The sequence below is a fragment of the Lathyrus oleraceus genome, chromosome 7 (genome assembly GCF_024323335.1).
Source record: "Lathyrus oleraceus cultivar Zhongwan6 chromosome 7, CAAS_Psat_ZW6_1.0, whole genome shotgun sequence".
Lineage (NCBI taxonomy): Eukaryota > Viridiplantae > Streptophyta > Magnoliopsida > Fabales > Fabaceae > Lathyrus > Lathyrus oleraceus.
Genome location: NC_066585.1, coordinates 297014729 through 297030324, shown reverse-complemented (window position 1 = coordinate 297030324; position 15596 = coordinate 297014729). Strand labels below are relative to the sequence as shown.

Sequence of the window (15596 nt, the reverse complement as noted above, 5' to 3'; positions counted from 1 at the left end):
TTAGTATTCTCAAAAGGAAAAGAGCTAGGCCTTTGGACAACCACTGGATTAGGCATATTGAATATTGGTTCAACTGATTCTGGAATGTTGAAAATTGGCTGAACAACAGTAGAATCTAGAACGTTGAATATTGGCTCGGGAATGTTGAAGATTGGTGTTGTAGTACTTAACTCAGGTAGATTGAAGATGGGTTCAATCACTGCTACCTCATTCTTTTTCATACGACTGCTTACTTGCAACACACCTTGGTTAATCAATTCTTGAATATCCTTTCGGATCATTTCACATCCTTTAGGACCAATAGTACATTCTTCACAACTCTTATGGCAATTTTTCAATAAACCTGCCTCCACTAACTTTGCATGAAAATCTCTGAGCGGAGTCTTGATTTTGGTTGCATCAAGAATCAGACCTTCATCAGGCTCATCATCAATAGCATTTACAGACCCATGGGCAGGCAGAGGATTGTTTTTGACATTTGGACTGGTATCCCCAAATGAAAGAATCTTTTTCTCAATCAATTCCCTCACAATATGTTTTAAGGCATAACAACCTTCCAAATCATGCCCTGGGGCACCTTCATGGAACAGACAATGTGCATTGGGATTGTAATATGGTGGGAGAGGATCTGGTGGAGGTCCCAAAGGTCTCGGAACAACTAACCCTTTCTTCAACAATGACGGATATAATTCAGTGTAAGACATAGGAATCTGAGGAATAGGAGGTTTTCCACCTTGTCTTCTATTTTGGAATGGAGCATTTTGGCGCGGAGCTGGAGTCCTTTGTTGATAAGCTGGAGCGTTGGGCGCTTGTTGATAAGTTGGAACATTGGGTGTTGTTTGAAAGATCGGAACTGCTTGAGTCGACTGATGCATTGGGACTTGCTGATTGAAAGTTGGTGTAATAGCTGCTACATACGGCTGTTGAGAAAATTGTGGTTGTTGAACATAATGTTGTTGAGCAAAATATTGTTGCTTTTTCCAAGGCTGATTCTTTCTTCTACTACCCATCACTGCATTTGTTTCTCCTTCCTTTTTCTTATGGAAACTACTAGAGAATTTCTTGGTATTGTTGTTATTGTTGGAATTACTAGCTGAAATAATCATCTTGCCATTTTTTAAGCCAAGTTCCACTTTGATACCCACGGCCACCAAGTCAGAAAAACTTGCAGTCACGCTTCCCACCATCCTTTCAAAAAATTCTGGTCGCACTGTGTCGACGAACCAATCTGCCAATTCTTTTTCTGTTAATGGAGGTTCCACTTGAGATGCAGTCTCTCTCCACCTTTGTGCATATTCTTTAAAGGATTCAGAATCCTTTTGGGACATGCTCAACAATTGCCTTCTATCGGGAGCTAGATCCATGTTGTACTTGTATTGTTTGATGAAAGCATCAGACAAATCTTGGAAACAACGAATGCGAGTCTGATCAAGGGTCAAGTACCATTTGGAAGAGGCACCTTTCAAACTGTCTTGGAAACAGTGGATCATGAGTTTGTCATTGTCCACGTGAGATGCCATCTTTCTATAATACATGATGAGGTGACTTTTGGGACAAGTAGCTCCTTCGTATTGATCAAGGTTAGGTATCTTGAATTTTGCGGGGATCACTAATCCAGATACAAGACACATTTCTCTAGCAGCAGCACCAAAGATCTGATCACCTTCCATTGCTCTCAGCCTTTTCTCAATGGTTTCAACATTTTCTCTCAGCTTTTGATGTCTTTCATCACCTTCTTCAGACATATCAGGTATATCATACACTTGTTGATGATCATCGAAGTACGGTTGAACTCGAGTGTGCATGGCAGTGGGTGCAAAAGTAGGAATCACTTGATTAACTTCAGTAGTTAATGGAACTGTGTGTTAAGTGGACTGTCCTTGAGGAGGAGGCACAAAACCATAAGGAAGACCAAAGGAAGGCCAAGTTGCTGGAGTAGTAACTGCTGGCTGAGGAGTAATCACCGGATTGACGATCTCAGAAACAATTGCGGGTTGAGTATCCATCTTTGCACGTATTACTTGCAACATCTCAATGATTTGACCTATATTCCCACATAGATCTGTAAGCTATTCATTCACTCTTTCCATCTCTTGCTCTTGCTCGGCCATTCTACGTCGGGCTTGAGCTCTGGTGTTGTACTGGTGTGAGGGTCTCAATATGGAAACTATTGGAGAAGAAATGACGGAAATGAGTTTTTATTTTGATAAAAAATGCAAGTGTGATGACATGTGCATGAATGCAATGAATTTTTTTTATTTTATTTTTTTAAGTTTCAAGGAACTTAAGAGATAATTGCAAACATCAAAAGGCAAATAACAATGACCAAAAGAAACTCATTTCATTAATCAAAGGGAGTTACAAAATTTGAGTACACTTTCAAAAGTTCTAAACAAAGCTAAATAAAAGCTAGGTAAAGTCCTAAGGAGATTCCCCTAGTAGCCTCAAGTTGAGCTTCTTAATTTGTTCTTCCATCTCAGCCTTCTCGAGCACAAGCTTATCCATGATCAACTTCCAAGGAGTATTTGACTGAACGCCATAGGAAAATAAATCCTCTTGCACCTTCCTCTTCTTGTTGGAGAGCTCTTCTTCATTCTTCATCTTCAACTGCCTTTGAAGTTCTTCATCCTCATTTTTGATGATTTGATACTTGTTCTTCCAAGCGTCCCTTTCTCGATGCGCTTTGGTCAAAGCAATCTTCAACTTCTCTGCATCAGTCATGAAGATATAGGTAGGTTCTTTGTCAGCTAAAGGCAAAGGCTCTTGGCGAGGATAAGGCATTTTCAAGCTGATGGCCCTATCTTGCACCCATTTAAGATAAGGTTCTAAGGAGACACAATTTGTCTTCCCTAAGACTTTCTTTTCTAACTTATGAACATGGCGCCAAGCGTGCACAATCTTCTCTTTGAGCGCTTTGCAATCTTCACATTCCTTAAAGAACAAACCCTCCAAGTGAATATTCTTTGGCTTATCTCTCATTGGATAACCAAGTTGACGCCGAGCTAGGATTGGGTTGTAACTGATGCCCCCTTTTGTACCAAGGAGAGGTACATTAGAAAATTCTCCACAACTATCAATGATACTAACTCCATCATAGTCACGACTATACCAAACAATATCTGAATGTGTGAGAGACATAATCTTCTGTGACCATAAAAGACCATCCTTAAGATCCCAAAAAGCATGAGACCTAGGCAAGTGAGAAATAAACCACTTGTACAACATAGGCACACAACATGTAATCATTCCTCCACTATAAGAATTCCTCATATGAACAGAATGATATGCATCAGCAAGCAAAGTAGGAACTGGATTTCCTATTAAGAAGATCTTGATGGCATCCATGGCAACAAAGTCATCAAAACTAGGAAATAGGAACAATCCATAGATAAGTAGAGCAAAAACATCCTCAAAAGCATCCACACTCCTAATTCTAGCAAAATACTGAGCTTTGTTCATTAGAAACTTAGCTGTCAAACCAAGCATTTTTCCTTTTGTGGTCATGTGATCCCTGATCTCTGAGATTTTCAAGTGAGTAGACTTTGCAATGTCTTGATCTTTGGGATCTTCCTCCAAACCAAAAAATGGAGCTTGACTAGAAATAGGAACACCAATCAGATGAGAGTATTCTTCAAGTGTTGGCATAAGCTGATAGTCGGGGAAAGTGAAACAGTGATACACGGGATCGTAAAACTGAATCAAAGTAGAAAGAAGTCCATTTGCCATGTTGATCTTCAAAAGAGAGAGCAAATGTCCATATCTTTTGCTGAAAGCCTCTGTATCAACAACCAAATATCCCAATTTCCTTAGGTGTTCTAACTTAGGACTCTTGAAAGTGTACTTTTGAGTCTTTTTCCTTCCAAAATCCATGATAAACCTAATGTTTGCAACAAAAGTTCCTAAGTTCCTTGAAAACTTTGTTAAAAAAAATGATGTTTATGATGCATGGATGCATAAATGCACAAACACACAAACAAGGGTCACACACAAATAGGGTTCAAAGGTTCGACGTTGCGAGCATGAGGCCATGGGTCTAACCATCCCAAATGTACTATAGGTTTATTTTGTACCTGTATAACGGGTTCTACAAAGGTTCCCAAAAATTATCGACCCATCTTTCGGATATTATCAACACGCCAATTACTCGGGAGTTAATAATATTCTCAAGAGAATCTAATTTGAGTGTAGTATCGCGTATCAACTATTTCAGATTTACACCTTCATAGTCATCGCACTACATCCTAAAGGCCAAGTGGGGTAAAGGGGGTTACTAAGGTCCTCAGCTTCTCAGGTTACCCAAATCAATATAGTATGTGTTTTCACAATTGCTTGATCAACAATACTAATTGTAAAGGGAACCTCCACATGAGTGGTGGATTCTCAAGTCAGCTTGTTCGGGATTAAACTCCCTATAAGCCTTCTTGACTATACCACATCCTATCTTATTTATATACACTTAAATCCGGGTTAGGACTTACCTCACCACACAATGGATCACCCAAAATAAAGGTCCAAACAAACAAGAGAAACAACCAATAATAACAACACAAATATAATCAAAATAGGCTTAACCCTCTTTCAATGTGTCCCCAGTGGAGTCGCCATTTTTGTCGCGGTGAGAATCGGATATCAAGCTATTGTATTAACTTGAATCACAAAACATTAAATGTTCACCACCGAACTTTAATTTATCCAAGGGAAAGGGAAAAGGTCGAATAAAACCCTAATTGTGCAATGTAAAAACAATGCGAAGAGATCTAAAGTTCGGGGGTTGGTTATACTAAGGGAAGGTGTTAGCATCCTTAATATCTATAGTATCCTATAGGAACCTTTTGAAAGTATTTGTGTTATGTTATTATTTGTTTTCTATTATTTGGAAATGTTTTATTGGGAAGGACCTAAAGGTTTTATTAAGTTTGCTCGCCAAAACTTCGCGGTCATGTGCCTACGTATCCTTACAAGGATGGAATCAGAGCAACCGTAGTTCACCTAACTAAGGGCGAAGGAACACTTGGTAGTGATCAAGGTTCCAAAGGGGGGAGTAAGTGTTCATAACAAACATACTTACAAGAGTTACCAAGTAACTCTTACCTGAATCTAAGTTGAAAGTGAGAATGACTCTAACAAGGTCAAAGGGAAACTAGGGATTGCTAAACTACCTATGACATTAAGTCAATAAAGAGGTCTTTCTCTTGGATTTAGGCAAAAAGATAAACAAAATATAAGCAAGATGAAGAAGATGTTTAAGCATGACATCAACAAAGATATGAAATGAAGAAGATGTTCATACATGACATCAACAAAGATAAACAAATGGTAAATAAGATGTTCAAGCATGACATCAACAAGAACAAACAAGGATGAAGAAGATGTTCAAACATGACATCCACAAAGATAATCAAATGAAGAAGATGTTCATACATGACATCAACAAGTATAAACAAGGATGAAGAAGATGTTCAAACATGACATCCACGAAGATAATCAAATGAAGAAGATGTTCATACATGACATCAACAAGAATAAACACATGATAAAGAATATGTTCAAGCATGACATCAACAAAGATAATCAAATGAAGAAGATGTTCATACATGACATTAACAAATTAAGAAGATGTTCAAACATGACATCCACAAAGATAATCAAATGAAGAAGATGTTCATACATGACATCAACAAATATATGGAAGCATGATCATAACAATATCAAGCATGGTATGTAAACACATATGTACAACATGTGAACATGAACAAGGGTACAACAACATCAATCAAAGATGTATCAAGTTACATGAATATGAATGACATGAATATATCATCATGAAGAAACAAAGATGAATGACATAACAATTCATGAACATGTATATGGATGTCATAATAAGTATGAATGAACATGTGTATGCATGAAGTAAGACATGGTTTAGACATAACATCAACTTGATCATGAAAACAATTTAAGTTATTAAATACATGCATGTTAAGGTTCAATATGATCATAAACAAAGGTTCAACATCATACAAAAAGTTTGAACATGTAAGCATACAAGTCATACAAAGACATGTTACTACAAGTTTAAAGCATTCGTAAACACATAAACAAACACAAACACAATGGCATAAATGCATACAAAGGTTCAACAAGACATGAAAGAATGACATGTGAATCATGGATCAATGGCAAAATAAACACACAAAAGCTCATGGTATAGTAACAAAGTTCAAAGCACAAAAACATGTAAACATACATTAAAGTAAGTCAAAATTAGGTCAAAACCAATAGGCATATATTAACAACACCAAACAAAGTTCATATATAATTCAAAACATTCATACAAGTCATGGTGATCAAGAAAAATTAAAGTATCAACCAAAGAAAGTCATTTGAAACCCTAAAACAATCCTAAAAAGGGTGCCAACTTTAGACAAGTATAAGTGTGTGAAAAATAAATAAATTCTGGAATTTCTTTTCACCATCATAAAATAGACAAAATTATGAACACATAGCAAAAAGAGTGGCTCAAAAAGGCTTAGGGATCATCAAGTTATGAGTCTTTGAAGTTATGAAAAATAACAAAAATAAATAGGCAAAAAAAACAATGAATAAAAATGGGTCTGGGGCAAGCACGATTCGAACCCCAGACCTCTTGCACACACAAAGCCTTAACACACACACTCTAACCGCTGGGGCGGCGATACATCCATTAACTTATTTACAAACATTAATATATATAATAAAACGATTCCAGAAACTGGAAAATTACACCAATTCATCATCTTCTTCCTCATGTTCTTGCATGTTTTTATTAATTTTTTCAGAACTTCAAACAATCATAACTCTCTCAATTTTCCATGAAATTAAAAACCGTAAGAACCTAAATTGCTCTATTTTTCGCAAGGAATCTAATGGTATCAATATCTCATCCTAAAAATCAATGTACAAAGCGTGCCAAGGCAAAAACCAGAATTGCACTTTTAATTTCCAAACAATAAAATCTTAATGCATGAGCATGGTATAATGAAAACAGTAGCAAACATACAACAAATACACTATGTACTACATTTTAACTTCAATAAATATTAAAGAATGATGCATGAACAAGAGTTTAAAGTGTAAGTGCACTTACCTATTGGAGAAAGTCCAATGCTTCTTCTTAGCTATTACAGAGATAAAAGAGAGATTCCACCAGCCTTGTTGGTCCTTGAGGATAGTGTTTGAACAATGAGAATGGCCAGAAACAACTTGTATTATCTTACACAAATGTTCTTGCAAAGTGAAGGAGTGAAATGGTGAATGATAAAGTAGATGTTACAGAACTTATTCAAGTGATTAAACCAGTTCTAAATGATGTCTAGAGATGATTTGTGGTGTTCGTTTGGAAGATACATGTGGAGAATAAGTTTGGCTAGAGAACTTGCAAAAATAGTGTGTTTTTGCAAATTCTAATGGAATGGGAGTTTGATGAAGTGTTAAGGGGTTCTTGTTGTGTGTTTTGAGGCTTAAGAGATCCCTCTATTTATAGGAAAAGAGTGAGGATTGGAACTGATTAGAAACAAAAGTTGTGAAGTTATGGTTTTGGTTGAGAATGAAAGTGAAGTTTGCATGAATAGTTGGATTTGAAGGAGTTTGTCATATCTCCCTAGCCTCTATAAGATTGCTTCTGATCTCTTAAGATTATTTGTGATCTTTAGGGACAAGTTTCAAGGGTGAAAGATTGAGTTGTTGGCATAAAGCTTGCTTTATCAAAGTAGTAATGTGACCTTTTGCAAATTCACCCATAAATGGTATAATGCAATGGACAAAACCTCAACTCCTTGTGCAATGCACTTAGGATTCATATAAACATCTGATTATGGAGAGATTTATACACAAGAGGACCTGCAATCAAGAGATCTTCACATTTGAAATGGGTTTCCTCCAAAAATTCAGCATGAACATGACTTGAAATTCAAGTTTGGAACCCCAACTTCCCATTTTCGAAACTCACAGCTCATGCATGGGAAAAAAATGTACTTGTACTTTTTAAAAAGCCCCAAACATGCTCTACAACTTTCATGTTTTGAGTTTTTTCTGAATCAAAGTGGATCATAATGAAAACTGGCTGTAAAATTTATCACTTTTTAGGGATCAATGCTGTCTTGAAAATTTTCTAAGTGTTTCAACTTGAGACACCAACTTTATGTCCTCATAACTCAAAATCCTTCCACTTTTATGGAATCAACCCTCCAGGACAAAGTTGAAGTATGGAACAAGAGCTTTCATTTGAGCTTTGTAGCAAAGAAAATGGCTGCTCGGATTGGAAGTTATGGTCTGAGAAAGTAATGCACTTGAACATGAAATTTGGGTACTTAGTGAAATTTTCAATGTTTTCAAGATTGCCCTTTTTGCAAGTAACCTCATTTATCTTGATTTTTCTTGATCAAATTCATCAATTAAGCATATACTCATGAAATTTAACTTGAGAAGTTCATATTTGATCATAAATCTCAAAAGTCAAAGGTTTGACTTTGTAGTGCATTGATTGTGTATCAGATGAATTTCAATTCTTGATCTTCAATGAATTCAAACTCTTGAGCAAATTGAACATCATGGATGGGCCCTAATATGTACTTTAGTGTGTTTAGTGATGTCTCAAGGCTTGAGATCATGTCTTGATCAAAATTCTCAGATGAAATTGAATGTTGTTGAGAAACCCTAATTAGTGAACCAGATGAAAGTGAAGCTTGATGCACTTCTGATTAGGACACAATACTCTTATTTGTTGATGGAGAGAGATATATTGAGTGTATGAGAACTTGATTTATTGATGACCAATCCAAAACTTTGAATGGTCAATCCTTTGAGCTCTTTGAGGGAAACCTTAATTCACATATGAAACAAACCAGGCATATCTTGATCTTGAGGTTAGTTATGCATGAATGATGGCTATGATGAAAATGATTATGAAATCTAGGGGTAAAATTTGGGGTGTGACACCGTGTCAACATGCTTCTAGTGCAAAAAGAAATGTCAGATAAAGTGTTGCTAAAAACTAATAGAATAATTGTAGCACCTCAAATTTGCCCTCACTCATTCATGCATTCAATCATTTTTTAGGTCATTTTTCATTCCATATTGCATTGCGCCATGACAGTCAGATTTGGCATCAAGAGAATCCTCAGTGCAAAAGAGCAAGTCTTTCCTTGAGATGAAGGCCACATGATCATTATAAAGAGCTTATATGAGCTAAGGTTCATTTTGAAGCAATTGTACCAAGTGGTATAGACCCAAATTCATCAGTGCACTCCCAGGTCATCTGAGGACCATAAAAATCAACTATGTAGTCAACTGAGGGCTTTGAGATGAGGAAGGGAGTGGAAGCATCTCATTCATGTTCATACAAGGCCTATTCATCATGTCAAACATCTATCTTGAAGATTTTGAAGTCAAATCAAAAGTTTCCAAAAATGGAAAGTGACCTGTAATTCAAGTTTCCAAAAATGGCAAGTTTTTGGAACACATTCAACTTGATTTTCCAACATCAAAGAAGCTTCAAATGAATTTTTGGTCAACATGAAAGTTGAAGATCTTTCTCTTCCATTTTCAAAAAGTCTAAGATCATGAGCATATGATGAATGGTTGAGAAGTTATGAGTAAAGGATCACAATGTGTACATGAAAGTTCAACATGGCATAACTTTGGCTACAAAACTCCAAATTGAGTCACTCTTTTTGCAACATGCTCCTTGTGATCAAGAGATTCCAAATCAACCATTGTTTTGCATGAAAGAAGCTCTCATGACCATTTGTCCATTCAAGTACATTTTGGAGGGAAAACGCATAATTTGAAATTGGTTGATCACATGAGCCAAATACCAATCCCATCATGTTCATGAGCTGATTTTAAGTGGAATTGCACACTTGCATGGCACTGTTCACGTGCATACCATCACATGCTAAGCACACTTGTGTATTTTGCACTTTCACCTCATTCTTCCTTAATCACAATTAGCCAATACTTAAACTTGATTTCAGCATGATTAGTGGGGAGCATATAAGCCTAATCCTAACTGAATTGGATCAGAATCACAATTTCAGATCTCAAATTCTCATTTCCCTCCCAATTTTCTCTCTCCTCGAATTCCCAAATTCTTCACACAAACCTTGATTTTCTCTGCATATTCTTACTCATTGTGGAATTTTGAGCAGGATTGAACCATTGGATTGAAGATTTGATCAAGATTCGAGCTCCACAAGTGCAAGTTCATGAAGTTGGTTTGCTGAAATTAAGCAAGATTCAAGCCATTTCCATTGCCAATTCTTTCACAAAGCTTCAAGGCACGCATAAAGAAGTGAATCTGGAGCTCCATAGCAGCTGAGGACATTGTTTTTGGTCACTGCTCTTCAAACAAGGTGAATTTCGACCTTCACTTTTCTCCAATTCATTGCCATAAACTTGTAGGTCTTGTTGTGCTGGTGATGCTGGTAGTTTTAGAATTAAAAATGGATAAGTATTGAGTAAGATATGATGATTTCAAGTTTGGTTCATGGAATTTCTTTCGTTCGATCCGTGCGTATCATGGAGATTTAGGCCAAATAATTGTTAGATTCGTGTTCTACGTTAAGAGATCTTTCCAACGATGTATAATATGTGCAATTCTGGAAATGTTGTTCTTGAGCGCCGCCGTGGCTTCATCGGGGAAGACGGTGGAAACCACCGCGTTCCACCGTCTGGTTCAAATGCCTAGGGTTTTGGCTTTGAGCACGCGTGAACCATTAAGTCCTCGGTTCGAACCTTGCCTTGCGCTTGTTTTTCCATTTGTTTTCCATCTGAAACGCAGCGTTTCAATTATAGCGTTTCTTTTTACCTTAGGAACCTCAGTTCGATCCCAGCGCATGTATTCTTGGATTTTCCAAATGATTTTTATGCTGAGCGCTTATTTGACCTCGCTGACCTCTGTTCGATACCTCGCTTGGTTTTTTGCTAATTTCCATTTGATTTTTCATTTGAGCGCACCAGTAACCTTGCTTACCTGTGTTCGAACCCTGGCCTTGTGCTTTGTGAATTCCATTTTTGATTTTCGTCTTTGATCCCTGGCACGCGAGTTCGATCCTGCCTGTGTGCATATTTCTGAATCCAATTGATTTAATTCTTGAGCGCGTTGTGACCCTGCCTTGCCTTGGTTCGATTCCGCCTGGTGCACGTTGATGTTTCTTTCATTTCAAATATTATTTCCACTTTATTTCATGTTAATCCATTTATTTCATGCAATTCCAAAAATCATAAAAAATAGCATACATGTCCAATTTAATCCAAAATTTTTTTTCACATGTTCATTTTAATGTCTAGTTTTTTTTAGCATTTATTTCCTGATTTTTGTATTTCTGGATTTTTGATTGTGCTTGAATGTTTGAACATGATGCCAAAATGACATGTTGTGCTAATTGATTTGTGAAATGCTCATGATTTGTCCAATTGCCTTGAAATTTGACATGCTTATTCATAACATGTAACATGATCTTTTGGCTTTTGTGTGGCATTTTTACCATTTAATACCACTGTTTTAGACACATGGACATATGTTGTAACATTTGGTGTCACATTCTTGACCTTATACTTGTGCATTTTCATTCACACACCATTTGTCATCTTATGGACCTAATTTTTGGTATGATGCTTGTTCACAACATGTTTAGTGCATATAAAAATTTTCATGATCATTGGATTCATTTCTGTTTTAATGTGGATTTTCTATGTTTGATGTCCAAATGTGATCACATTGTTTGCCTTTGCCTTATCTTGATTAATTGATGGCCTTGCCTTATGATTTGGCTTTGGTCCTTTTGAGGCTTTCTTCTTGTTTGATTGAATGTGCTTCATATGAAATGTTGACTTCTGTTTTGGGCATTTGACTTGCCTTTGACCCTAGTCTTTGTACTAGTGGTTTGTACTCACCAATTGTGTTTGTGTTTCAGGTATTTAGCACTAATGATTGGTGTGGCCTCATCATTTGAGATGCCATTTGCTTTGTTTACTAACTCTTGTTGTGTTGTAGGTCCATGGATGTGATGAACTCACTTGAGTGCTTGCATTTGAGACTTACCTTGTGTATAATTGTTGGTTGATTCCTCTGTTGTCTGTTTTGGTTTTCTGAATGTAAATATTAATTGTTTGGCTTTTGTACAGGTACATTAGTCGCTTTTAGCTCTTGCTTGAGCTTTGCTTTGGTTTGTGGTTGGTTTACCACTTAGGTAACCTCTCTTTCTCCATGTAGTCTGGAAGTCCTGTCGCCTTTTTGGCAGGCGTTTGGCTGAAGTCCTCCTTAAGAGGCAATGATTGTGATTGTTTATATTTGTGTTGAAGACCTCTAAATGAGGCATGTTACTTGTTAAGTCCTCCTAAGTGAAGAGGCAATTGACAGATAGAAGGGATTTGCAATCAATCCCCTGTTATTCAGTTGAGTCTTTCATTATGTTCGCACTACGTGCTGATGCTTTTGAATAAACACCCAAGATCTTGTATAGAGTCAGTCAAGTGGAATAGGGTCCCTCATTCTGGATCCCCACGCATTCTTTGATTCAAGCTCACCCAGGCCAGGGTTAAGAGCATGAGGTCTTATCCTCATTTCCTTTCATCAGCTTCACCCTAACTCTCAATGTTAGTGGTTAAGAGCTCAAAGACACCCCTACAGTTTTGGCTTGTTTGTCGAGGTTGATATGACCCCTTGACTAAAGCCCAACCAATTTGTCTGAGCCTCTTGTTTGTGTATAGAGTGTGATGATTGCATTTTGTGTGTTTGCATTTGTTGCTTGTTTGTTTGAGGAGTTAGATGTAAGACCATTGATTGGCTATTTGTTTTCTGTTTTGTGGAGTTAGATGTAAGACCATTGATTGGCTTTCTGTTTCCCGTTTGTTTTTGGAGTTGGAAGTAAGCCCATTGATTGGCATTCCATTTCCAGTTTTCGTTGTTCTCTTTTGAGACTTGCTTATAGTCCCCCATAGGATTGCTAGACTTCGTATAGTCTCTCGTTTGCATGTCAATTAAGGTAGCACGGTTCCTTCGTCTAGGACTTCCTTTCTTGCATGAGCATTCCTAAAACACAAACAAACTCTATCTTCTCTTAAGAACACGTTAACTCCTTCTACTACAGGCGAGTAAGTCTCCAGAGGTCGAGCATCCGGTAGATTGCGTAGTAACGTCGTTCACCTAAAAAACACAGAACAAATAGAAACAGGTTAGCCGAGCTACGGTGCTTTGATTCTCAATCCTTCTTGAGATACGTATGCAGCAGGGTAGGGCCTGTGCGAGCAATAACTCTTTATTTTCCCTACTTTGATTTTCTCTCTTTCGCATTGCATGTAGGACTTTTTATACACACACTTTAGACATAGATAGCAATCGTGGATCCTGTGGAGTACCACAGACGTGAAGGGGTGCGATAACCTTCCCTTCACGTAACCGGCCCCCTTACTCGGTTTCTTTGGTTCGAGACTTGTTTTATCCGTTCCCTCTAGGTTATGCAGTACTACCTTTCCCTCCTCTTGGGATAAAAGTACATAGCTGGCGACTCTATCCTTTTCCCTCTCGCCACTCTTTTTCGCGTTTGTACCTGGATTCGGGAAATCCTGGGGAGCGACAGCTGGCGACTCTGCTGGGGATTTATTTTCCCTAGCGGGCCTTTCCTAGCGTTTGTTTGTTTACTGTCTATTGTGTGTTGTTTATTTACTGCTTTGCATATTTACCTGCTTGCATTGCATCCTATGTGCGCTTTACTGTTTCATGCATACTGTGCTGGCTGTGTATCGGTTTCTCTGTGGGGTGGGAGTCACAAGAGGTAAAGGCCCAATACACAGGCTATGAGTGAACTTTAGGACACCTAGGAATAGAGTGATTCATGGGAAGCGGGTGGTATGACGCCACTTAGCGGAACATGGTATCACGAGCAGTTCAGATTCTGATGGGGTATTATCGTTGCATACACCTGGTGTGCATATGATGATATTCTTGAAAGGGTTGTTTATCCTGCGTTTCTCTTGACCTTACCTTGGCCTAGATTACACACGTGAGAGGGGCGGGAATGATCATTTACAGGTTCTGATGGTGACTATTGGATGGTGACCTTGGTCCGTTTCGTGATCCGGGTTCTGTTTATAAGTCGGATTTATGGATATTCATTTCTGACATGCCGGAATGCTGTCCGTGGTATTTATCAGCGGGTTCCGTTTATTTCGGATCCCCGGGTTGAATTTGAAGGTACCTGTTCAGAGGATCTTGTGGTTATCTGTCCAGTGATTGTCCTGTGATGATGGTAGTATATCCTCCGTTCCGTTTATTTCGAAACTCCCCAAGTTGGATTTATGGTTACTCAGGCCCTCAGATGATTGTGATCAATTCAAAGACCAGAACTTCCATACAGTTGGTGTTCAGATGACTTGAAGGATGGCACCGTGACTTGCATTCATGCATCTGCATCATTCCCATTTTGCATTCATCCGCATCAAGCTCATGTCTATCCATACTCAGGGTACATTCTCGATTGAGATTTTGGTTGAGAGACATCCTGATGTCAGAATGTTATTGTCAAATTATTATCCGTCTCGATGAAGCCAGAATCAAAGGACAGAATGTTCCTCATACGGATAGATAAAATGATCTATTATGGGGGATACAGAAGCTCTCTAATTAAATATACTTCCAAAAGTTATTACAAAATATTACAAATGAGTTAGAAGAAAATAGTCACTCAAGTTCCCAAGAAAAGTCATATTTTCTACCCTTAGATATCATTTATAAACTCTCTATATATGAATCACATAAGTACAAGGTGTTTAAAAGTGTTTCCTAATCCCATTAAATGCCTCTAAAGGTTTCCCAAATTCCAAGAAATCCAAGGAATTTCAATCATTGCCTTTCTAAGTTTACCGAGGATTCCTAATCATCCTATTTGTCTTCAATTGTAAAGTTCTAAAGGTTATAAAGACAATAATGATAGATATACATATTTCTAACTACTGACACCCAAAGGATCCTCAACATGACCAAAACATAACCCAATAAATTTTAGAATAAAAAAGATTATAAATATCTTATAATATATTTTATATTAATTTGGAGTATCTTAGAGTATCTCTATTTATCTTATAGTATATATAAATTAATATAAAAAATATTTATAATATTCTAAAATTAATGAGAGGATCCATGAGTTGAATTGACCAAGCCCGATACACCCGAAAATCCCAGACCACACTTGCTGCCTTCTGGACTTACCTCTACGGCTTTGATGTCTTCCACTAACATTCTTGTTGCTTTTTGATTTTATAATTTATAGCAATATCGAAACAAGGTTTCTTTCCTTCATCACTCAAAGTTTTTAAGGCATACTTCTAAAATAGTTACCTTGACTTGAAACCATGGCGACGCCAATTTATTCGTCAACCACCTTGTTGCTCTATATCTTGTTGAATCACTATTCAATAACCTTGATCGAGTTCAAGTCACACTTGGACCTTGATCAATTTCAAGTCTCACTTAAACCTTGATCTTTCCAATTACAACCATTTTATTCCAATCACCTTTTCCTTCTTAGGTAATCTAATAAGCTGACAAGCATGTT

The 15596-nt window shown here is 37.4% G+C and overlaps 1 protein-coding gene across 1 annotated transcript; it reads right to left on the bottom strand.

The window, feature by feature from the left end:
* Positions 1 to 2421: 2421 nt before the first annotated feature.
* LOC127103512 (uncharacterized) lies at positions 2422 to 3870 on the bottom strand. The gene has a single exon (XM_051040765.1). It carries the CDS (start codon positions 3868 to 3870, stop codon positions 2422 to 2424), a length of 1449 nt encoding a protein of 482 aa, XP_050896722.1.
* Between the last annotated feature and the right edge of the window lie 11726 nt (positions 3871 to 15596).

What these genes read in the sequence shown, in the direction of transcription:
- LOC127103512 (XM_051040765.1), bottom strand. Translation starts at nt 3,870, where the DNA reads ATGGATTTTGGAAGGAAAAAGACTCAAAAGTACACTTTCAAGAGTCCT.